Here is a 25,489-nt window from a genome sequence, read left to right as displayed (position 1 = left end):
GGAGGCTGCAGTACTGTGCAAAAGTCTGATGCCACTAGTATTTTCACAAACTAAAAATTGTTTTAAGTCAGTTATTTCTATATTTTGCTGTAGTGTGTCAGTAGGAAATATCAGTTTACATTTCCAAACTTTATTTTTGCCAGTAAATGTAATAATCCAGTGAGATTTTTGTTTGCACAAGGAGTCTGACAGCAGCCAGTGCTCCACACAGAGATCTGATCTCACCATCATCAAGTCTGTCTGGAATAACATGAAGCAACAGAAGAAACTTGCATGTGTGTGTGTGTGTGTGTGTGTTCATGATTTGGTTGAGTGTGTGTGCTTGTTTGCTGGGTCTCAGCTGCTCTATGTGAGCATGCCCCAGGAGGCGGCTGTCTTTGGAGCATAGGCTGCTGTGATCTGGAGCTCTCTGCAGGAGGCTCACCACGCACTGAGGACTCCTGAAAACTCACCCCTCGCTCTTATTTCTCTCCGCAGAGTGAATGACTGTATTTTGCGTGTGAACGAGGCAGATGTCTCGGAGGTGTCTCACAGTAAGGCGGTGGAGGCTCTGAAAGCGGCCGGATCGATTGTGAGGCTCTATGTGCGCAGGAGGAGACCAATGCTGGAAACCGTCACCGAAATCAAACTCGTAAAAGGACCAAAAGGTTTCAGATTTACAATTACCGTAAAACCTGAGCTGTTTGTCACCATTTGCGTTAGGGAGGTATCACGGTTCTTGACTGCTCTGCAAAAGAAAATGTTACTTTAGTTTTGTTTGTTCATAGTTTTGCACATTCCTAGTTTGCATCCATTTTTTTTTCAGATTTCTGCTGTTATAAAAGAATATAGGCTTTTACTCCATGTACACATTCATATCTAGGGTGTGAAGAGAAATGGAAAACAAATCAAGATTTGAAACTCCACTAAACCTGAGAGTTTTCAAGTACTCTTTTGCTGGTTGCTGTTTGGGGCGGAGCAATTAACAGAACTACTGTATATCCTGAGAAAGACAGATTTGATGCATTATTCAGAACACACAGAGGGAGATGCATCACACATACACACACAGCAGCACTTGCACAAATTTGGAGAAAGAGCTTCAGGCACCGTAGACTCCTCAAATCCAAAACACTCTACAATGCCACACTTGTTTTCTCCTCTAGGAAATTGAGAAACTAAAATTATGTTTGAGGAAAGTGTATACAGTACTTTCTGCTCGGAGAGAGTTTTGAGTGCTGTTTATTACTAGTAGTCAGTTACTGCATCTATGGGGGGACACAGCTATCATTTTGATTTGTCATTTCTCAAAATCCTATAGGGCTCGGCTTCAGTATTGCTGGCGGTCTGGGAAACCAACACATCCCGGGTGATAACAGCATTTATGTCACTAAAATCATTGATGGGGGAGCTGCACAGAAGGATGGACGGTTACAAGTTGGAGACAGACTGCTCATGGTATGGCTCATTGACCTCTGATTTCATTGATTTGATTTGATTTGATTCATTTTGTCTTTTTTTTTGGTTTAGTTTTCTCTTTTCAATTTAAATTAGATTTTATTTTTAATTTTAGATTCAGTATTTTAATGTACATGTTTTTGTGCAGTTTTTGTTGATGACATTTTTCTATTATGTAAAATTTTATTTAAGCAGCTCAAATGGGCTCAACCAGGGGTGTGAGTTTGGGGTAACTTTTGAATGTTTCATACAAAACAAAATCACTGTCCAATCGTGTAGAATCAGCCCTCAGAGATCTTTGGGAAATGGAAGCTGTATTCATAATTGGCTGATTACATTCCTGAAGTTTGGCTGTAGAGTCCGTGTCAAACTCCATTGCTTTTAATCCAGTGAGGTTGCTAAACTCTTTTAAGACTGAGTTTGATTTAATTAGCAAGTTCAGTGCTGTGTGTAATCCACTGGGCAAGACACATTTGGCAGCTCTGAATCGCCATTGACTACTAGAGCATAACTGTTTACATAACTCTGGATTGCCCGCTTAACACATCTCGCGTGTTTTCTTTTTCACCCAGGTGAATAACTACACTCTAGAAGAGGTGACCCATGAAGAAGCAGTGGCCATATTGAAGAACACGTCAGATGTAGTATACCTAAAGGTTGGGAAAACCACTAATGTCTATCTCTCAGACCCCTATGGGCCGCCGGATATCACACACTGTGAGTGATTCTTACCACATTAACCCTTCATTATATAATAGAGAAAAATGAATAATGCTTAGAAATGTAATAGTAAAATGGAAATGTTTACTTTTTTAATGCCAGCATTATGATTAGCCAGTGTGTGTATCTCTCTGTCTCTCTACAGCATTCTCACCCGCTATGGAAAATCATATATCTTCCCCTGGTAATAACGGCACTCTGGAATATAAGTCCAGTCTTCCGCCCATCTCCCCTGGCCGATATTCCCCCCTGCCCAAGCACTTGCTGGGGGAAGAGGACATTAACAGGTTGGATGGTTTTTCCTTCCTACGGTAATTCCTTCCCTTTCTACCAGATGCCACTGCCCACAGGTAGACTGTGTAGCCCCCCTCCCCCATGTGTCCCATGGAAATCCAAAAGACAATCAAACAGCGTCATCACACCTAGTGATGGGATTGTTTTGGGATTTACTGTCCCATCCTTTACTCCCTCCTGTCCTGTATGTTCCATACTGTTTTCATGTTCCTGGATTTTTAGTGGTCCATGTTTGTTGTGAATGTGCAGAACAACATTGGATCTACCTACATTTTTTTCCTTTTCAAACAAATTATGATTACAGTGGCAGATTTTCAATTAATAATTATTTACAGTTTTTGCATGGTTCTTTGCACATTACTTTTTTCATGTTTATCATAATGCGTGACTTGTAAACAAACACATTTTACTATTTGCATCGTATAACCAGCTCTTGATTGTATAGCTTTTCTGACTTGATAAACTTGCTCAGTAGCTCACCTGGTGCAGCATGGTATTTATGGAGCACACATGTCTGAGTACTGCAAAATAAATCAAAGATGCAAAGAAGCAACTAAATTGGCGTGGTTGCTTCAAAGTAATGCATATTTATTAGAACTTTTCTTCGTTAACTCTATTGGTTATGTTTTGGCTAGGGTTTAGCCTAGGTAGTCATTATTTTTAAATGCAATAAAACACAACGGTTTTAGCAAGATTAATTTGATATTTCACTTTGAAAATGGTGCGAAATGTGCAAGAAGTAAAGCAATATCATAGAGATTTAAAGGTGGTCTTTTTTCAGTATGAAACTACATAGAACACCCTAGCAACCACACAGCATAATATGTTTATTACAGAAAAAAGGACAGAAAGATCATACTGATTCAAACTCTAAAATCTGTGTTGATGTCAGTGTATGCCGACAGCATGAGCTTGTTTTTGCACGCCTGCTTGATTTTAAGGGTGTTTTGGGAGACATATGTTCAGAACTGCAGGGCTGGGGATGTGTTTAGTACACTGCAACGCAATCTGAACCTCAGAGTGATATGAATACTGAGCATCATCCCTGGAGTTTTCTGGAAAATCTAAAAAGGATTTATCATACTCCATGAGAACTATGAATTTAGAATGGCAAAAAATGTCACAACAGACTTCTGTTTTGATTAACTTGTCTCACGCTCTTTCTGTCGGCTGGCTTCTTGATGTGTTAATGTACCCTGTGGTTGTTTTGGACCTCTGAGGCATTGCATGGCAGTGTTATGAGGGTCTAGCAATGGTTGTTTAACAGTTTTTGGGGCTGTTTCCTCTTGGGTGTGTGTAGCTAAAATTTTAATCCCAGAATTCCAGTAGTCTTATTGGCTACTGGCCACGCTCACCATAATAATCTTCATCAATCCACGGGATGACATTTTGTTTTCCTGCAGTATTTTTAGATGAATAACTAATTACTAAATAAATTCCAAAGTTCAACACTGCAACTGTAATTTCTCAGCTATGTTTGACACTTTCACCAGACGGCCTTGTTAACGTCTCCCACTGAGAAACACAGTTAATGTACCCCAGCTGTGAAAAATACCTAGTTTTACTATGAATGCTAAACTTGCATGACAACATGCATTCCAAACAAAGAACACAACCTTTTAAAGAGGTGAGAGAAACAGATTAAACCCCGTTTTCTCTGTAAGAGGTTTACGTGGTCTGTGTGTTAGAGGAAGCATTAGCCCACCTGGAAATTCAGCCCCCTTCAACTCTACTGTGTTAACCACAGGAGAATCTGAGAAAATCAAAGGTTTGCCTGAAGATTATAATATGTAATGGCAGAATACTGTCACCACTAAATATGTTTTTTTTGACTCAGGAATTGATTTTAAGTGAAAAAATAGAATGGGGCATTTCATGTGTATGTGCATAATAAATGTAATCTTGTATTATTGATTAGAAGTTGAATAATTAATTAGGTGGGGGTGGGGGGTGGACATGTTGGTTATGTTGCCATAATCTCAATGCATTGTTAGAGGAAAGTCATGCACACAAACATACACCATAATATTATACAAAAAATGAAAATACCTAACATTTTTCTGAAAAGATGACACAACTTTCACCACCACCACACACGACCTACCCACACCCACACAACCGCACCCTGGTCGTTCACTCATGATGAATAATAGAGCTGCAGAAGTAGAACATCCCATACCCCTGTCATGTACATACACACTCAGCATTACTATGTTGGGTCAGTACTCAATTATTACTAAGCACACCTCCAATGAACTGGACATTCATAATTATTAGATGTGTAGACAAAGAGTTCTTGTAATTCAGCAAATTGTGTATTTTGCTGAGGCACAGCTTTCTCTGAACTTAATGACTTTTATTTCTGACTTTAATTAGTGGGGCCCCTGGTCCTTAACTCACCCAAATTTCCTTCTTCTTCAAACCATTTGTCTGTCCACACTGTCAATTCAGAAGGTATTTGATGTTTAATGCAGAGCAGGATATTACAACAGTGACAGGACAAACCAACAAAAAATGAATGTTTTATATGATATATTGTTCCAGGACCATCAAAATATAATCTGTTATCTATGTTTGTCTATAACTGTGTGCTACGTAGACAAATCATGTTAAGTTTGTGGTTCCATATATGTATTGTGAGTTGGTGATGCTGGCCTGTTCCTAATTCTATCTCTGTGCCTCACCGTCAGTGTGAAGTGCTAGAGGGTTTGTGTATAATAAGGGTTTTGTCATGGTTTTATTTAGCCTGCTGTGACCCTGTATTAAAAGGGTTAGTTCACCGAAAATATTGAATCGAACTGTCCGAAAGAACTACTGGTGATCCAAAAACCGATGCAGCCGGTTCTTGACTCGAGTACAATTCAATCTTTTGTTCGTTATCTGGCTCGGCTCGATGTTCATCTTCAGTTCTTTCTTCACACAGTTCAGTCAGTGTACTGTTCGAGTACATGAATTACTCCGGGATATTGGTTTGTTTGAACTCAGAGGGAGTGTCAGCCACATTAAAAAAGTTAACAGCTTAAGGGACCGTTCACATATCGTGCCTAAAAACGCGTGGAAAATGCTAGGCGCACCGCTTTCTCCATCTTTCCAAAGCGCTCGGGCAGTTGCGCCCCTGAGGCGTCTGTCTGTTGCTAGCAACCATGACCCGCTCTCTCCTTGAAGACGCGGAAATTTCAGCAAAGGAAAAATGGATTTGCAGCACTAAAAATCTCTTGCAGTAGCTCTGCTACTAAATTTATTTAAAAATGGCAATCCATATATAGCTATGGTCAGCTGTTCCTTCATCTTGGCTGAGCTTTCAACGTTGTTACGGGAAAGGATGAAGCTGATTGGTTGGTTCTTGTCACAAGACCCGCGGTGCGCTTGCGGCATTCTGAAAGGTGAGATGTGCGCTTCGCGACCGCGTCGCTTCCATTATGAGCGTGCATACCGTGCGCCTACATTGGAAATATCTAACTTGCGCTCGCAAAAGACTCGATATGTGAATGGCCCCCAAGTCATTTGTGGATTAATGCGTATTGGAGACGTGAACTGTTTAAAACGATTCAGTTCGATTTGGTGAACTGGTTCAAAAAGATCCGGTTACATCGAATGATTCGTTCGCGAACCGGATATCACTACACTGTTGGTTTTGAACTCTCTCTCACAACAGACCCGGAAGAGAAGAAAATGATGAATAAAGTAGTAGTTTTTGCTATTTTTGGACCAAAATGTATTTTTGATGCTTCAAAAAAATTCTAACTGACCTCTGATGTCACATGGACTACTTTGAAGATATTTTTCTTACCTTTCTGGACATGGACAGTATTCCGTACACACAGGAGAACTAACCCTTTAAGGGCAAGGAGAAGGGGAGAACTGTGGATTTGAAGAAATGTGCTGAAACCAGACAGTGAGAGACTGAGAGAGTGAGTACTGTTAAAGATTGAAAGACAAAGAGAAAAAAGGGTATAATGTAGGGAAGGTAAAAGAGTGTTTGTCAGTCATCTCAGCCTCACACAACACAGAGTGAGGAGAGAATGTGGTCCGGTGAGGAACCTGTCACAGATATATCCCACACATATAATCTGCAACATGTCGAATGTAGTCTTGTATCCGCAATCTTGCTCACTCTTACTGACTCTGTTAGAGTCAAGTGATTATGACACATTTTAATATTTAATATTTTGTTTGTTTGTCAAACCCAGTCGTGTTGTATAAGGGGGCTTGTTGTGTTATCATATTTGATTTTGTTCTGAATTCTGTTGGTGTCCCTGTTTTGTTTCTGCATGCTACATGTAACAAGTACTGTATACATTCCAGCCGTTTAGAATGCACATTTTAACATTTCATATAAACTGCTGTCTGTTTTGTCCTCGTGCTAACTTATTGTCTGTTTCCAATCAGAAATTCCTCGTTAGATGAGATGGAAGGTCACAGGTTTGATTCCCAGCACTTCCAGTTGAGGTGAGCGACTTACGCAAGCCGTCGTTTGAATGTTCAATTATGTCTTTCTGCACTATGCACGCTTCTCCTGGCCTAATTTGGTTTTTGAACCCTAGAGACTGTGGATTGTTTGTAGAAAATGAGACAGCGGCAGTCAGATTGAGTGATTGAGACAGGGAGAATGAATAAAAGAAAGGAAAGAGACCAAAACATCGCTGGATGTCAGTCCCTGTGGAGTCTTTTTACACTGGCAATGACACAGAACATTAATTATTAAATGTGAACATTGAAGATCTGAGGGCTGATTGAAGATGCTGATTGAAGAATCGTGAAACTGAAATAGCCTGTTTTTAAAATTGTAACACTAATTATCAAAGCTAAATGTTATACTAACCAGTTGCAGTTATTTCCTTGTTCCTCCCACTTCCACTGCTATGTGTTTCACCCTCTCTCTCTCTTTTTCTCTTAGTCTATCTTTCCCTCTCTCTGTTAGTGGTCGACCGGTATGGGTTTTTGTAATGGCAAAATATTGTACTAAGTGAAAGCAGAATTCAAAGTTATATTGAAATAAAGTCTTCCTATTATAATTTATATAGCCATTTTATTTTTAAACAAATTTGCTTCTAGGGTTAATGTGTTGTAGACATGTAAACCTAGTCAAAAAGACTTATTTGTTGATGTCTGACACTAGGTGGAATGGCCTGCTTGTATATCAGTCTGTCACTACTCTGTATCAGTCTACATCAGCGCACTAACTCTAGCTGCTGTGCTCTCTGCCTCTCTCTTTCTCTCCCACACCAGGCCTCCAGAGCCAGTTTACAGCACTGTGAACAAACTGAGTGACCGCGCCCCCTCTCCCCATCTCTACTCCCCAGTGGAGTTTGATAAAAGCCCCATGCACTCAATCCCCCACTTTCCTCACTATCACGCAGGCCTGCTCCCTGACTCCGAGATCTCCAGGTACTGAGCACAGCGCTCTGCATGGGACTTGAATGAGGCATGTGAATGAAAACTCTGACCACACCCTAATTTATGCTTACTTGCATGCCCCGCCCCATTTCAAAGTCACCTGCATGTCATGCTTATCATGTACTAGTCTTAGTATACCTCATTCTTTCCTTGGTGTTTTTTTGTTTGTTTGTTTGTTTGTTTGTTTAACTATCTACAGAGGTTTGATACGGTGAATACAACCTTCAAAAAGAGACCAAAGTGAAATCAATTTATCTTATTTTATTTTATTATTTTTTTTGTAGAAAATGCACTACTGTTTAAAAGTTTGAGATTGGTATAATTTTTATTATATATGAAATATGCATTAAATAATTATCTTAAGCTCACCTAGACTTTATTTATTTGAATAATAATTAAAAAAACAGTAAACAGTAACACTGTGAAATATTGCAACTGTCTAATTTAATTTGTTGCAATGCCATTTATTCATGTGATTAAACTTTTCAGCAGCCATTCTCCATATCAGTGTCAAATGATACTTCAGAAATCATTCTGGTATGGTGCTAAGAAACATGTCTTATTAACATCAATGTTGAAAACAGTTGTGCTGGTTAATATTTTTGTAAAATCCTTTTCAGGAATATTTGAACAAAATATATAAATGTCAAAAGAACAGCCTTTATTTGAAATACAATCATTTGTAACCTTGTAAATGTCCTTACTGTCACTTTGCTCATTTTAATGTATCGTTGCTAAATAAAAGTATTAATTCCTTTAAAAAAACTTTTTACTGCTCCTAAACTTTGAAAGTGGTGTATATCTGATAATGGAAGAAAAAAAGTTGCTAGTACGATTTTATGCTGACATGCTGAAAAAATATTGCATTGAGTAGTACTGCTGATGAGCAACTCCAACAGCTTTGCATAATTCTCTTTCATTTTTATTCCTCATACTTCATTTGACGATGCAAAGTTCATGTAGAGGACAAGCGTGGTGATTGGTGGTTACCCGTGACAACAGTATAACTGAATCACATCTCTGCTGCAGCTGTCCACTTACTTCCTTCCCTTCCGCAGCCACTGTCAATTGTCCGTATTCTCATTTGTTAGACTGTATTGCTTATTGACAGCTTCCCCATGAAGGTCAGAGCTTGGCCGCTGTCAAATGCGGTTTGCTTGTGTGCCTGTTGTGTCCATCTGACGTTAGTGCATCATAAATCAGAGAGGGTTGATTTTTATCTTCCTTATTTCCTGTCTAACTAATTTCAGTTTAGGTTCAGGCAGCAGCTTGTATCGTTAATTGGATATAAAACATTATTAGCAATAATGAAACATCTTTCATCTTGCTGATTAAACGACTAGGCATATAAATGTAATAGTCTGGAGATGAACGGAGTGTAAACAGGGGGTTTGGCCGCAGAGGAAATGCTCTTTGGGACTCTGGCACAAATGGCCGAGGAATGTTCCACTGTTATCCGAATTTTTGCATAATGCCCTCAGTGTGGGTGTGCTTTGTTTACCGGTTTGTTTTGATTTATGTTTTTTAAGTTCATTACTCTATGAATTATAAAGCGGTGCCTAATTGGCTTCTCTGGGATTTGAGTTGATTTGCATTTCAGAACGCCACCGCTAACACCTAATGCATCGCTTAAATCCTCAGGACTTGTGAAAAAAGCGTTCATGAAAATGCCAGGGATAATATCTGTGATTAATGGATTGCTGTCTCTCATGTTCAGGGTCTGCCGGTTTTTGGTGATGCTCTTCAAGAGAAAGCGCAGGCAGCAGTTCTGTGAAAATGGCCAATTCTGTGTTAGCGAGCATTGTGAGATTGTCAGGATCAACCCAAAAGGGAACAGTTCTCATTTTATCACACATAAACACCTAAATACTCTGTCTAAGAGCGCTGTTACTTCACATAAGCTTCTTTTGAGTAGCTACTGACAGATGCCATTAAAAAAAATTGGCCTATTCTAAAACAAATCTCATTTGGAGCACTAGGAATATATAGCGCAATGGATTTGACGGTAACCATGTGTCAATTTTATGGCATGTTTGGATTAAGTGATTGGCTCAAAACCCTGGATATAGAAAAGTGGTTCATTAGCTGATAATTTCAAGAATTTTTCTCAGGTGTTATTGACTCAATTAGGCATCACCAGGAGATACTAGCTTACAATTTGTGAAATTATGTTTCAAGCAGACTCTTTCTTGTTCAGTTTAGTCATTCTCTTTGATTTGACTAGAATTCTGATGTCTTTGATGTTTTCTTAATGTGTATCCACTTGGCAGTAGTACACAAAAAATATCCTAATAACAACCTCGAGTGTGGTTCCGAGAGAGTAATCAGATCTGATGTATTTCAAGTATTTCGGAGGACTTCAGAGGATCCAGATCTTGTCATCTCTGAATCAGTCTGGAGGGAGAATCCCTCACATTATTCAATTCGGATCTAAATGGATGAAGCTGATTGGCTGAATTGCTCTTTCTTTCCAGGCTCTTCTGTATCTTCACAGCAGCATATGCATTTAATAGGGGTTGTGCACCGGCTGCTTACTGATCTGGAGGGATAGTTTTGTTTGTATCATGATTAATCATTGTGTTTGGGGTTAAAAACGAAGGGTGCATGCTAATTGCGTTTTGCTGATGTGGACAATTTTGCAGTGACATGAACCATAAATCATAGTTCCCAAAAGATTTTGTTACTTCTAATTTGGAAGACTTGTGTTCCTTTCAGAGAAAGATAAAATAGCTTAATCGAGTTTGCTGACAGTTTTTAAAATACGCTACTGGAGAATGCAAATAACAAATGTATGAGATCTTACACCATTTCTAACTTTGACAGGTGGTGTTTATGTATGTTAGCATGTTTCCTACGACAAGAATACTAATTGTACTGGAGCTTTTAAAGTATGCCTTTTCATCTTTTATTCATAAGTCATATTATCAGGGAGGGCATGAAGATGAAATTAGCTTAATTTATTAATGGTGTTTGCTAAAACAGTCTAGAATAAAGAGATCTGAACAAACCACTAACCCTATTAAACTTTGTTATTTGTCTTTTGTACTCTTTGGCTGTTTACTCCAAAGCAAGTTGTTCACTATAGATATTAAATTCTCTGAAAAGCCTCATAGATTACTGTGAAACTGCATCCATTGTTTGTTATTTATTCCCTAGATGTCCTTTGCAATGCATTATGGGACATGTGCTTCAGTGAACCAGCAAATAATGAAACCCTTTCTTCCTCCTTCCTCTTTTTTACTGATAGTTGACAATACAGGTCCATCTCATATTGATCAGTGGTACTATTTTAACAAAACCCCAGGTTTGCTGTGATACACCAACCATTTGCCAGTTTCCCTCGGGAGAAAACATTGATGTTTTTAATAACAAAAGTTCAGTGTTTACAATTGTGTCCTCCTTAAAACATCCCTGGGGGACCAACCTGCCCTTTAAGAGGGACAGATAATGAAGCAGAAAAGATTTGATTGCATCTGCTGAGTGTGTTGGAGTTTACTGCTGTGATTTTGAAAGGTGCAGAAGAGGCTGCTATCTGTAGACCCCATTGAGCTAAGAAGGGAAAAGGCCATCCAGTTCTCTTGCTGAGAGAGTGTTTTTAAGAACAGCAGGGAGGTGCACATGTCAATAAATGTTTTAATATCAGATTATTTTAATCAGTGGATCTGATGAAAGTCCATTGATTGTGTTGAGGGGTATCAGATATGTTTGAGTAGGTTGATCGATCAGTGGCAGTTACAGATTTTTACAAAGCCTTAGAGAAACCCAACAAAGAGCTTAAGGTATTCATGGTTTTATTTCAGAGATCATGATTTTCTCTGCTGTGGGAAAAGGGACGTTATGTGAATGGATGGATGGTTGGATTTCGAAAGATTCATAAAAGGACCAGCTCAAAAGAGTCATGTTCATGAATCTAACTACACTTTTTGTATAGTATGTTTTTGACTCGCTAACAGGAGGGCTTGAGGGTCATTATATACAGTATTGTTCAAAATAATAGCAGTACAATGTGACTAACCAGAATAATCAAGGTTTTTCGTATATTTTTTTATTGTTACGTGGCAAACAAGTTACCAGTAGGTTCAGTAGATTCTCAGAAAACAAATGAGACCCAGCATTCATGATATGCACGCTCTTAAGGCTGTGCAATTGGGCAATTAGTTGAAAGGGATGTGTTCAAAAAAATAGCAGTGTGGCATTCAATCACTGAGGTCATCAATTTTGTGAAGAAACAGGTGTGAATCAGGTGGCCCCTATTTAAGGATGAAGCCAACACTTGTTGAACATGCATTTGAAAGCTGAGGAAAATGGGTCGTTCAAGACATTGTTCAGAAGAACAGCGTACTTTGATTAAAAAGTTGATTAGAGAGGGGAAAACCTATAAAGAGGTGCAAAAAATGATAGGCTGTTCAGCTAAAATGATCTCCAATGCCTTAAAATGGAGAGCAAAACCAGAGAGACGTGGAAGAAAACGGAAGACAACCATCAAAATGGATAGAAGAATAACCAGAATGGCAAAGGCTCAGCCAATGATCACCTCCAGGATGATCAAAGACAGTCTGGAGTTACCTGTAAGTACTGTGACAGTTAGAAGACGTCTGTGTGAAGCTAATCTATTTTCAAGAATCCCCTGCAAAGTCCCTCTGTTAAAAAAAAGGCATGTGCAGAAGAGGTTACAATTTGCCAAAGAACACATCAACTGGCCTAAAGAGAAATGGAGGAACATTTTGTGGACTGATGAGAGTAAAATTGTTCTTTTTGGGTCCAAGGGCCACAGGCAGTTTGTGAGACGACCCCCAAACTCTGAATTCAAGCCACAGTACACAGTGAAGACAGTGAAGCATGGAGGTGCAAGCATCATGATATGGGCATGTTTCTCCTACTATGGTGTTGGGCCTATTTATCGCATACCAGGGATCATGGATCAGTTTGCATATGTTAAAATACTTGAAGAGGTCATGTTGCCCTATGCTGAAGAGGACATGCCCTTGAAATGGTTGTTTCAACAAGACAATGACCCAAAACACACTAGTAAAAGTCTTGGTTCCAAACCAACAAAATTAATGTTATGGAGTGGCCAGCCCAATCTCCAGACCTTAATCCAATTGAGAACTTGTGGGGTGATATCAAAAATGCTGTTTCTGAAGCAAAACCAAGAAATGTGAATGAATTGTGGAATGTTGTTAAAGGATCATGGAGTGGAATAACAGCTGAGAGGTGCCACAAGTTGGTTGACTCCATGCAACACAGATGTCAAGCAGTTTTAAAAAACTGTGGTCATACAACTAAATATTAGTTTAGTGATTCACAGGATTGCTAAATCCCAGAAAAAAAAATGTTTGTACAAAATAGTTTTGAGTTTGTACAGTCAAAGGTAGACACTGCTATTTTTTTGAACACACCCCTTTCAACTAATTGCCCAATTGCACAGCCTTGAGAGCGTGCATATCATGAATGCTGGGTCTCGTTTGTTTTCTGACAATCTACTGAACCTACTGGTAACTTGTTTGCCACGTAGCAATAAAAAATATACTAAAAACCTTGATTATTCTGGTTAGTCACATTGTACTGCTATTATTTTGAACAATACTGTAGGTATTCTGCTATTTTTTACCTTTATTGAGGTTGAATCTGAAAGGAAATGGTTATGTCGCCATTAAACGAATGCATAGTGTGCCAACCCATTAAAAACGAGAGCTTATGTTTCATGTGGATGAAATATTCTGAACGCTCTTACATTGGAAGAATGCTTAAAGAGAAGAGGGAGGGAGAATAACACAGGGTGACAGTGAATAAGTGGAGGAGGGTAAAGATGTGTGAGGGGTTGCATATGAAATGTCGATCCTCCCCTCTTCTCCTCAGGTATTGTGAATTGAAAACGAGCGCAATCTATTTGGTTTGTTTTCCCATTTGGCTCTGAGCTTGAAATGATAAACACTAGCTGTTTGGGACTGAGCTGCTGGGGGAGGCAGACAGGAGCTCTATCAGCATTTTTGCAGCCGTTAGGTAGAGAGAGAGAGAGAAAGAGAGAGAGGGAGAAGTTTGGAGGAGAGAAATATGCGTGATGAAAAAAGACAGAGAGTTTAATGAGTGTGGTTACAGCCAGCAGGGCTCCAAGCACTCAACCCACCTCTGAGCCAGCCATTACTCTAAATAAATCTATATGCAGTGTCAAATACATAATGATCAGCATATCATTAGTATCAGCATGAGTCCTCAGACTCAAGATCAGCTGTCACAGATGCTTCTCTGAGTGGCAAGCTGCAATTTATGTTTGTATAAACTGGAATAATGCAGGGATCAAGCGTTTCTTCTAAGCTTTTCCAAAAAATTCTGTATTGTTAAATAGTAGCTATCATTCATTAAAATTGTTTATTTTATTAACATGCCATTGGAATCACAGAAAGCATCTTTAAAATAATATTTAAAACATAAATTTAACTAGTGATGCAGAATTTAGCGTTAATATCATTTTTGTCAGTTGTGTGATTATTATTTAAAGTTCCAGAATTATATTATAATCCTATTTTCTTCCACTTCTACCATTGAATGGATCACTGATTAAGATGAATAGAATCAGAGGCACCTTAAACTTTATTGTTGCATTGTCAGGCAATTAGCAAATATGCCACCTCTGTGCCTCATTTAAGATTTCAGTCTGTCAGCAGCGCACCTTTTCTGTTGCATTTGCAGCGTAAAGACAGATTTAGTTGTTCGAATGCATAACCTTGAGTGGCTTTTCAGTAGTCCCAATTATCATTGCGCATGCTTTAATGGTTTATACCGCATCCTGAAGCATGATGTGGTATGAATAACTTGAGCAGTGTTCAGTGAAGCTTTTGAGCATGAAACTAAGATAAGCGTGTTTCAGTGGATAAATAATAATAATAATAATAATAATAATAATAATAATAATAATTGTAACTAGTTTTGGGTAATATGTTGTGTGAATTTGTTGCTTTCTGTAGAAATGTGCTGTTTTCACTGGATTCTAAGGGTAAAAAAAATGTAATAGGGTGCCATCTAGTGGTAAAACGTCCCACTTTCACATCTTGGCTGTATTACAAAGTGCATAGAGAATAGGAGCTGTTCTTAGCTTGGTCTTTGCAGGTCATGTATTTTATATTTATATTTTTATTTATATATTTTGAGTTCATAGTTGCACTCATTCATTTGCAATGTGCAGGATAATTTTATCTGATGGGTACTGCTAAACATGTGAGATCTATTTCCATAGCATCAGACTGATCATAAGATCAGAATATGTAATGAACTTGTTCTGATGTATCATATATTATAGACAAAAAAAAACACATTTAGAGAGTGTAAGTGGATATTTATTGCAGAGCTTTAGGCAGGATGTAAGTTGTTACACATTATCAAAGATGTAGCCTTTTTATAATTTTGCTGTATATAAAACACACTTCAAAAAAATCTTGGACGGATGAATTCTTGTTGAACGTCATGTTTAATTCAATGGGCCCTATTTTAACGATCTGAAACGCAAGTGTCAAAGCGCAAAGCGCAATTAACTTTGTGGGCGGGTCTCGGCGCTGTTGCTATTTTCCCGGCGGGATAAAATCTAAAATGGGTTGGTCTGAAGTAGCTTCATTATTCATAGGTGTGGTTTGGGCGTAACGTGAAATAAACCAATCAGAGCGTCATCCAACATTCCCTTTAAAAGCAGGTGCGCAAGTTCCATTATGGATTGCTATTATTATGGCGTATTTACCAGGCGCACGCCAGGAGCGGTTCACAGCCGAGGAGACTGATGTTCTTGTAAGAGCAGTGAAAGACAGAGAAGTTGTGTTGTATGGGGATGGGAGAAACCCACCCAAAATAGCGTCGGTTAAACAGGCGTGGGAGGAAATAGCCACAATTGTTTCATCGATTTTTTTTCCTGGTTCCTGACGGACAAACCAATTTGTCAGATGTCCTTATATACATATATGACCTCAAACATGTCTGATCCTTAATTACTACAATTAGCCTGAATAATTTGTAAGCTAGATTTATGCCTATTTTTTCACATCTTCGTGGCACACCACAATGATTTCCGTCATCTCAAGTGTTAATATTTTTTTAGTGTAACAATTTATGATTTGCAAAAATAACTGTTGCATCTGTGTTGTGCACTCTATACACTATGGTCAAGCATGCGCCCTTAAAATAGCATAAGGAACAACGCGCAACGCGCCACTGACTTTAGGGGCCCTATCTTGCACCCAGCGCAATTGACTTTGTACACCGACGCATGTGTCATTCCTATTTTGCACCCGCGCAAAGCGCGCTTTTCCCTCCACAGAAGCACGTCGCTAAACTAGTGAATGAACTTGCGCTCCCTGGGCGGTTCAGCGCAAAAAAGGAGGCGTGTTCCGGCGCAAACAATCCCTGGTGCTATTTTGCTGTTCCATTAAACAATTGCGCCACTGACCAGAAAAAACCTAGTCTAAAGTCAGTGGCGCGTTGCGCGTTGTTCATTATGCTATTTTAAGGGCGCATGCTTGACCATAATGTATAGCGTGCACAACGCGCATACACTTTGCTCATGTAATCTACACAGATGCAACAGTTATTTTTGCAAATCATAAACTGTTACACTAAAAAAAAATATTAACACATGAGATGACGCAAATCATTGTGGTGTGCCACGAAGATGTGAAAAAATAGGCATAAATCTAGCTTACAAATTATTCAGCCTAATTTTAGTAATTAAGGATCAGACCTGTTTGCCCAATAGTGGCAAGACATATAGGCTATGTAAGGACATCTGACAAATATGTTTGTCCGTCAAGAACCAGGAAAAAAATCGATGAAACAATTGTGGCTATTTCCTCCAACGCCTGTTTAACCGACGCAATTTTGGGTGGGTTTCTCCCATCCTCATACAACACAACTTCTCTGTCTTTCACTGCTCTTACAAGAACATCAGTCTCCTCGGCTGTGAACCGCTGCTGGCGTGCGCCTGGTAAATACGCCATAATAATAGCAATCCATAATGGAACTTGCGCACCTGCTTTTAAAGGGAATGTTGGATGACGCTCTGATTGGTTTATTTCACGTTACGCCCAAACCACACCTATGAATAATGAAGCTACTTCAGACCAACCCATTTTAGATTTGCGCCGGGCGCAAGAGCCATTTATCCCGCCGGGAAAATAGCAACAGCGCCGAGACCCGCCCACAAAGTTACTTGCGCTTCGCGCTTTGACACTTGCGTTTCAGATCGTTAAAATAGGGCCCTAGACTAGGTTTTTTCTGGTCAGTGGCACAATTGTTTAATGGAACAGCAAAATACCACCAGGGATTGTTTGCGCCGGAACACGCCTCCTTTTTTGCGCTGAACCGCCCAGGGAGCGCAAGTTCATTCACTAGTTTAGTGACGTGCTTCTGTGGAGGGAAAAGCGCGCTTTGCGCGGGTGCAAAATAGAAATGACACATGATTCGGTGTACAAAGTCAATTGCGCTGGGTGCAAGATAGGGCCCAATGTGTTGTTTGCCATGTCTTTGTAATTATTTTTTATATTAACTAGAAATTTCTAAGTGAAAAGTGTAAATCCTACACCAAATATTTCTCAGCATGTATGCCATATTTGTCTTGAAAATCAATGAACCATGATCTTACTTACTGGTAGTGGCCATAGGAATTGCGAGTTTGACTCATGAATATTTATTAGAATGTTTACCATTGGCCAAGCAATAGTAACTGATTTGCTGAAACAGTATTACTGACACAATCAGGATTACCATTTACTGGTTACATTGGTTGGTTTGATCAACTGCTGATGCAACTGGTTGGCAGAGTTTCTTCAGTTTGGTTTTAATGCCATTGTTTTATGTGGTCTGCTACAGTTTTCTTCTTCACACTGTAGCTCAACCCCCCCCCCCCCCCCCAAATATAATGATTATGCCCCAAAAATTAGTTTTTTTCACATTTCATTGGATGCAGCTTGACTTAGTTTCTGTCTATGGCCTGAAGAGCATCATCACTCCGAGGCGAGCCAAACAGATGCACTGGGAGAGAGATGAAGTGATGGAGAGAGAGAGAGGATGGGCCTGCCTCCTCCTCACAACTAGGTCAGAGAGAAGACAGCACTAACGGATTAGCCTTCTGTTCTAAAATAACTCCATCTCGGGTGTCATCTCTTTGCGTTATCATCTGTAGGCTCAAATGTATCTGACAGAGGTGTCACAGCTCAAGATATCTCTTTGTTTGATTGGTCACACACTTGACAGGATGATGCACCAACTGTCAGGATCCAACGACTACCTAAAAGGGCCCAAGCTATGTGGATCAGACTTTTTGGGATCATTTTAACACAATCTGTACAATACTTTAACACAAGCTTGGGACTCAAAATCAGTTTTAAACTCATGAATAAATTGAGATTTTTAATTTCAGGATTTTCCAGTAATTACAAGGAAAGAAAAAAAGATTTATCCTTTATAGATAACTTTATATTTTAGGTTCTACACTGTTTGCCATTATAATTCATGTTACTTCTCAAATTAAATTTTCCATTCTAATTCCTACACTGACATTTATTTTTATTCTAAAACTTTTCATTTTTGTTTTATTATAAATTATACTATATATACACAGCATGAAGTGATTCTGTGTGTGTATTGGAGAGAGAGAGAGAAAGAGAGAGAGGCTGTGCGTCTTCTCCGTTTCTAGGAAACCAGGCAGAAATGGGACAAACAGCACATAAGTGGAGCAGTCCCCAATAGGTGTCAGCTGTTGGGCTCGATTACATTGTAGATCGTTTGGACCAACCCAACAGTCTGGATGCGTGTGTGCATGCACGCGTAGATGCATGTGTATGTTTACAAAGTAGTGTAGCGCGTGTCAGTGGAGATGCTGAGCCCTACGGACTCTGAGCTGATGTATTACATGAACTGTGTGTACAGGGAGCCCAGGAAGATCGTTCTGCACAAGGGCTCGACTGGACTGGGCTTCAACATCGTAGGAGGAGAAGATGGAGAAGGCATTTTCGTCTCCTTCATACTTGCAGGAGGGCCCGCAGACCTCAGCGGAGAGCTGCGGAGAGGAGACCAGATCCTATCCGTAAGTGGACGTCCCGAAAATACATAAACCATACATATTGTGCAAAACTGGCTAAAGGATATCGCAATGATCATAATAAGGTATACTGACCTTTTGTTTGTTTCATGATATAAACAGCTACTTAATGTATTAGCATTTACTAAAGTTAAATTATATGCCTCAGAGGTCATGGACAGATGTCATATTTTGCTATTATATGCCGTAAACCACTGTAAATGTTTAGAAGCACATGTCCTCCTTAATCTTCAAATTAGTAGTTGATAAATCTAGGTTTTTAAATGACCTTGTTTGTCTAACTTTTACATTTAGGTCCCCAAATCATAGTCATGCATGGTTATTATAATTTCATAGTCATTAAATGTTTTTCTTTTTTTAAATAATAATTATGTTTTGATTTGAACAGACATCATGTATGTTATGTTTTTAGGTAGTCATTCAAATAGCTATATAAAATTGTGCAGAACCTGTGCTGAACATTAGGTGGCACCATAACATTATTCTGCAAACCTCCGAAACCTGTGCCTGAAGTTTTTTTTTTTTTTTTTTTGTCTAGTTTTTACTCAAAACTCCACCAGTTTCAGGCTTCATTTTTTATTTTAGAGTTTTTAGCACAGATCTCGTTCCGTAACCTTTTTTGGGGCATGTTTATTGACAGCACATTGAAACAATCCAGATCAGCGATCAACTCGAGAAGCTCTCCAAGCTGATTTCCTGTCACTGATCTCATCATTTATGTTTATCAGAGCTTCATCAGGGCTCACTAGTCGTAATCAGACCCCTCCATCCAGATCCCCACCACAATTACTTTCAGTGCCACTTGAGCCGAGAGCAATCACGGTCTGCCTCCTTAGGACACTGATTAGAATGAGAGAAAGAACAAGGGAGAGGAGAGAAATAGTGAGGGAGGGAAGAGATAATGGAGTGCTGGCCTGATTTGGAGTCTAAGAATAGCTGTGGTGTACCTTCTGAGTCCACACTGTTAAATGAGCATTAGGACACGCTGCTGCAGGCACGCTGAGACTCACATATGCAAACACTTCCCACTGCACTGTGGTCTCATGATGACCTCTTCTGTTTGTAGTCTTAAACCTGGTGTAGCCCAAGATCCTTTCCCCCCGCAGAGAACGGTTCCCCTGGACCCCAAAGAGATTCCACTGGCTGAAACTAATTAGAAATGATTTAGTCTTAATCATGAAAATATGTGAATGTATTTTAATTAACATATAACGTTACGTATATTGTGTTACCCAAACTGCTGTGGGATTTGAAGATGTTTGTTGCTAACAAGCTGCTACATAAGGACTACAATGGTTGTCGGCTATGACTAATTTATTCCACAAGTGAAAGTGGGGGATACATAAAATAAATAGTATTTGCCTGATCATGTGATCTCAACGTGTCGGCCACCATAAAACTGTTTTTTAGGCCACTGATTTGAGTGGAGTCTTCTTGTAATTTTGCACATTTACCATTCATTTAGTTATGTGCAAAATCTTTTAATGAGGAAAAATGAGTGCATCTGTCCATTGACTTTCAATGGCTCAATTTGAATCATGAAGATGCACACAACTTTGCCAAACTCATATTTTGGAAGAGCACTGATTACTTTGTGCTCCAGTTGTTGCAGACTCTGGTCTACAGGGAACAGCCGCCCACTGATCCTTTACTGTAGGCTTTTCTTGAGCCGAACAACTGTGCATCTGGATGATAGCAGACATTTCTTGCACCAGATGACTCCGGGCTGAAAGATGCCACATTTTCTGAGAGTCAGGCGGATTTAAATATGAATTCGTTAGAGACTGTATTGCTGCACCGTTCAGTGCTTAAACTTTGAGCCATTAATTTAGGGTAAGATGAATTAGCTTTTATTATCACATGCTTTATGTATACTTGCTATGTATTTTGTTGCTAATAATAAATTCTAGCCTTGTTGATCATTCATTTAATGTTTCTGGTGAGTGTAATTGATGAAACATCATTCACAACAGATGCTATTGATGTAACAGCTTTTGTTGTGATTGATTTCAGGTTAATGGAATCGATCTGCGAGGTGCCACTCATGAACAAGCTGCAGCTGCCCTGAAAGGAGCGGGCCAGACGGTAACCATCATCGCCCAATACCGGCCCGAGGGTAAGTGTCCGTCAGCTCCTCCTGACCAAACAAGGTTGCTGAAGTTCACATGATTCTTACTTACAGAGCCACTGCAGAGGTCGCCTTTAGCTGCAGGCAGAGCAGAAACACAACTCACCCAGACATTTTTGGGCCAAGCCCAGCCCGTGCACTTATTATTCCTCCTGACTGTTACAGAATAGCGCATGTGCCCTTGGAGTGTTGAGGTGCCATGTTTGATAAGTGTCAATTAGGAGGTTTGGCTGCTCCGGACTCCAGTGACCCATTCAGATGGGGTTGGATGCATCACCGTTGTCCGGAAAGAATGTTTTAGTGGCTTATCTTACTTAAAGGTGAAGTGTGTCATTTCTTCCATGTGACAGTGCTTTGTCCTGTGCTAGTAGAAAACTACAAAAGTAAATCCGGTTTCATAAACACCACAATGCAAATATCTTGACCTTGTGTTAACCACAGACCTTATTTAAGACCTTTACCCTAATAAAATAAATAAAATAAATAAGTAAAAAACATTGACTTCCAGACAATGCAATTTTAAGTTTAAAGAGCTAATTCTGAGTTTTAGGACTAATTCTTTTAGAACTCCATATAAGTAACATGCATTATTTTTCTATTTCCAATTGTTGCCACTAGAGGTACTAGAAATGAAACACTTTACCTTTAAATAGTAATCCTGTTTTCTGTGATATTGGAAACGGTATATGAGGAGTGCATAGCATGAGCTGCAGATGTGTGCTCATACAGTCTGTGATAAGGTGAGAGAGACAGATGTGGCAGCGTGATCAGGTGTGTACTGATATGTGCTCTCTTTTTTCACCCGTCAGAACTTGCCCTGTGCTCCCCACGCCGGGCCCCGCCACCAACTGCAGGTTTGTGCCATGTGATCAGCACCTGGGACAAGAGCAGTACCACACAGTCAGACTGCACAGAGCTAGTCCACAACTAAAGACTCAACTGCAGATTTTACAGTTCCTTTGTTTTGCCTTCCTAATGAGGCTTTGGGAATTCCAGGACAGTTGGAGCACAAAGATCTGAATTATACTGCTCAGGTTCTGTCTAACTCTTTGCAGTCTGGCTGAGGAACGTGGTCTTATTCTTGCCCCAGTGGTGTCTCTGACCATGGGCCTCTCATTCAGGGATAAGGAACAGAGAGAGACCTTGCTCTCCTGATAATCCTGTGTGTATCCTGTGTTCCCCCTGCCTGCTGCCTCACTTGATAAACTCCTCGGATCCTGTTGTGTTTGTTTTTTGCTCTAACCCGCTCGTCCAACACAGACGGCTGCTGTTCAGTACATACACATCCACATATTAATCCTGGTAGATCGAGACATTTTATAACATTTACATTTTACCTTTAAAAATGTTTAATATAAATGGACTTCGCAATGAGGTACATAAGTGATAATCATAAATATTAGAATATATTGGGGTGGATGAGATTTTTATTTGTTTTTGTGTATTATGCACTCCAATGTTGCTTTTTTTTTCATAAAAAGAAATAATTATTACAGTTAATTATTGTTAAACATTATTACAGTTTTTTTTATTATTATTATTTTTTTATTAATATTTTTGTGTAAACCATGACAGATTTTTTAGGATTCTTTGATTTAATAGATAATTGAAAAGTACTGCATTCATTTGAATACATTTTTATAATGTTCTTAACATTATAAAAGTCTTTAATGTGACTTTTGATTAATTTAATGTATTCTTGCTGATTAAAAGTATTAATTTATATAAAAAATAATAATAATTTGACCCCAAACTATTGAACGGTAGTGTCTATTTAATTGTTATAATCAAGTGCGAGGAAAGACTAATTCATAAGAATTACACAATTCAAAATGAAGGTGTATTATTTATTATTATTATTATTATTATTTAGCATTGTTGGAGCTTCATTTTATGTTATATTTTATTCTAAAATGTTGATATTTAGCATTTTAAAAGAGGAGGTTCCTTATATTTCATCTTATATATTTGGATATGTATTTTGGCTCTTATTTTTTGGTCCATTTAAGAAAAGGTTTTAAAGGTTTTTTGCATCTTTTTCTGATTTAAATTTGCCCACATTTTTGTACACCATCATGTAGATCAGTGTTTATCAACTCCAGTCCTGAGGGCCCGCCTCCCTGAATGTTTTAGATGTCTCACTAATTAAAACATGGATGTTCATCTAAAACATTCTAGGAGTGTGTTCCGAGATCTGGAGTTGAAAACCACTGATATAGATGGCCTCAAAGCTAACACACATGGGCTAAAAACTACACAAAAAAAAGGGTCAGGTCCGGATCAGCAGCCTTGCTAGACTTACTGCACTGCTAACTGTCCCCATTCCTTTTCTGCCTCTCCTCCTCTTTCACCTTTGACCCTCTCTCCCAAATTACCCCCTGCCCCCTGCTGAAACCAACACACCCTTACCAAAACACACACAGATGACACTCACAGAATGGCAGCATGTTGGCCCAATCACAAACACAGACTACTTTTTTTGGGGTCTATAGCAGATTCCTAAACTAATATGTTTGAACATATTAGTACAGATTCAGTCTGTTTGCTGATTAAGTTTGAAGATGCAGCTTGGTATTTGTATTTAATGCAATAGCATTTGTACATTAAGTGTGACTTAAATTTATAAAGATTTGTTGGGACCACTGTATATATTAGTGCATGCATTATTTAAAATTAACACTACACATGAATGAGTGTCCTTTTACATTAAAAATAACCATAAGGCATATGCCTGACACATGATGGTTTATTTTAGCATTCAAATATCTTTCTTATACTGTATGATCCTCTGCTGTCCCTCATCTGCTTTGAGTTGATATTATTTGACTTTAAGAGAGCAGAGGCCAGCTACAATCATACTGAAGATAAGTGTTAAGATTCCTGTCATTCTAAAGACTGCAGTGGAGTCTGACCAGTGATTTTCTAACCTCCAGTATATATCATTGGATGAGATCCTATATAGAGATATGTGGAGGAGGTGACAATCTCTGTTTGGCAGGAGCTTAGAGGGGCAGAAGTGCTCTGAGGGAATGAATCTGGCAAGTGCATAGGATTCCCCATTCATAAATAAGGTCTTGAGGACTGCTTTAGCAGATGGAGGAGGTGAGGATGCTCCAGAGGAGTCACCAGAGGTTTCAGCTCCCAATGACTTTTGACTTTCTGTTCTATTCCTGAACCAGTAACTCCCAACATTCTCTGAGCCCTCTTGCAATGTTTCCTACATTTTGGCTGAGTTGTATAATAATGTTGAACTTTTGCCGGCCAAGCCTTTGTTATGGGTATTGTGAATCCACAAAAATCGATTCTCTTGGCATTAACATTTAATTCTAATGGCAATTTCCTCCGTTTGCAATATAGCTGTGCACCCACTATGCAAAACTGTTTAGTATAGATGTTTTGCGGGTTTTTACAATAAGTTTCAGAGGTGCTTATGCAAGTTTGTACTGTAGTAGTCAGCATTATGAGTATTTAGTCATAGAGTCGTGGTTCCAACTAGGCTGGTCTTTCTCTGTGTCTCAATCCAATTCCCCTGATGCTCTCGGGATCGATTCTGGGGAGGTTGAGCTCATTAAGGTGCAGGGGTAAATGCAAGCTTGCACTTTTTGCAGGGGTGTTGTGGGACTGCTGAGATGGGCTTTACAATGGTCCTTTTCATCAGCAACTCCCCGAGTCATACCAATACGACATTCTCGCTGCGCAGCTAGCCACACAAAAAATTTACAATTGCCAGAATACCGAAAATGGATTGATAGTCAACCGAAATCATAGCGAAGCTAAGTTGACATTCTTACAGTAAGTCTGTCAAATCAAAACATGAAGTAGACTCATGTTTTTATTCCTCCTCAATTATTGAGTGACTATTATTTAAAGCTTGAAAGGGGTTATCTCATACATTTAGCTATGATTTGATCATTTTCTGTGATAATTAGGACTAACGATGGATTAAAATTAATTGCATAACATTTACTGTAAAAAGCCCCTGTGTAAAGATAATCTAAATCTGAAATTGCTCTTATAGAAGGAAATTAGTTATTTAGGAATTAAAGTAAAGATTGGAGTCATGATTAAATGAGTTAGATTTTTACAACATTATTTTGTTGTTCATTACCATTTTGCACCATCTCAAGATTTTTTCTTCACTGCCTTCAATACTTTTATGTAAAAGTTATTTTTTATGTTTTGCAGAGCCACAAATGCTTTGATAAAATGGTTTTATAGCTTAGTTTTAATAAAATTGAACTACAAAAAAAAACAAAACAAAAAAAACACACAAAGCGGCAAACACTGCCCGAACCTTGGTAATTTCACAGTAATGAGTTATACAGTGAAACTCACACACAAATCCATATATTGACTGAGAGATCATCCTCTCTTCCATGAGTGAATGAATGGATTGCTGAGTTTTATTTCTAGCTTTCAGCACCATCGCTACA

General features: G+C 39.0%; 1 protein-coding gene across 20 annotated transcripts in view; it reads left to right on the top strand.

The window, feature by feature from the left end:
* LOC113074652 (disks large homolog 2-like) overlaps window positions 1-25,489 on the top strand; it is a 178,459-nt gene that overhangs the window by 129,694 nt on the left and 23,276 nt on the right. For 14 of the 20 annotated variants that reach the window (XR_003280682.1, XR_003280681.1, XM_026247485.1 and 11 more), the window contains 9 exons: window positions 478-647; window positions 1,301-1,437; window positions 2,010-2,154; window positions 2,303-2,468; window positions 6,841-6,900; window positions 7,681-7,839; window positions 18,757-18,913; window positions 20,942-21,044; window positions 21,866-21,910. Coding sequence is in view for 18 of the 20 variants with exons in the window: in XM_026247485.1 (XP_026103270.1) it covers window positions 478-647; window positions 1,301-1,437; window positions 2,010-2,154; window positions 2,303-2,468; window positions 6,841-6,900; window positions 7,681-7,839; window positions 18,757-18,913; window positions 20,942-21,044; window positions 21,866-21,910 (1,142 nt within the window). In the remaining 2 variants the exon portion in view is untranslated. The remainder of the gene's footprint in view (window positions 1-477; window positions 648-1,300; window positions 1,438-2,009; window positions 2,155-2,302; window positions 2,469-6,840; window positions 6,901-7,680; window positions 7,840-18,756; window positions 18,914-20,941; window positions 21,045-21,865; window positions 21,911-25,489) is intronic. The other 6 variants (XM_026247499.1, XM_026247486.1, XM_026247482.1 and 3 more) reach the window with 4 other exon arrangements.

Source organism: Carassius auratus, unplaced genomic scaffold (assembly GCF_003368295.1).
Source record: "Carassius auratus strain Wakin unplaced genomic scaffold, ASM336829v1 scaf_tig00015289, whole genome shotgun sequence".
In the NCBI taxonomy this organism is placed as follows: Eukaryota; Metazoa; Chordata; class Actinopteri; order Cypriniformes; family Cyprinidae; genus Carassius; species Carassius auratus.
Note: the sequence above shows the minus strand (reverse complement) of the source record. Positions and strands in the feature narration are given on the sequence as shown.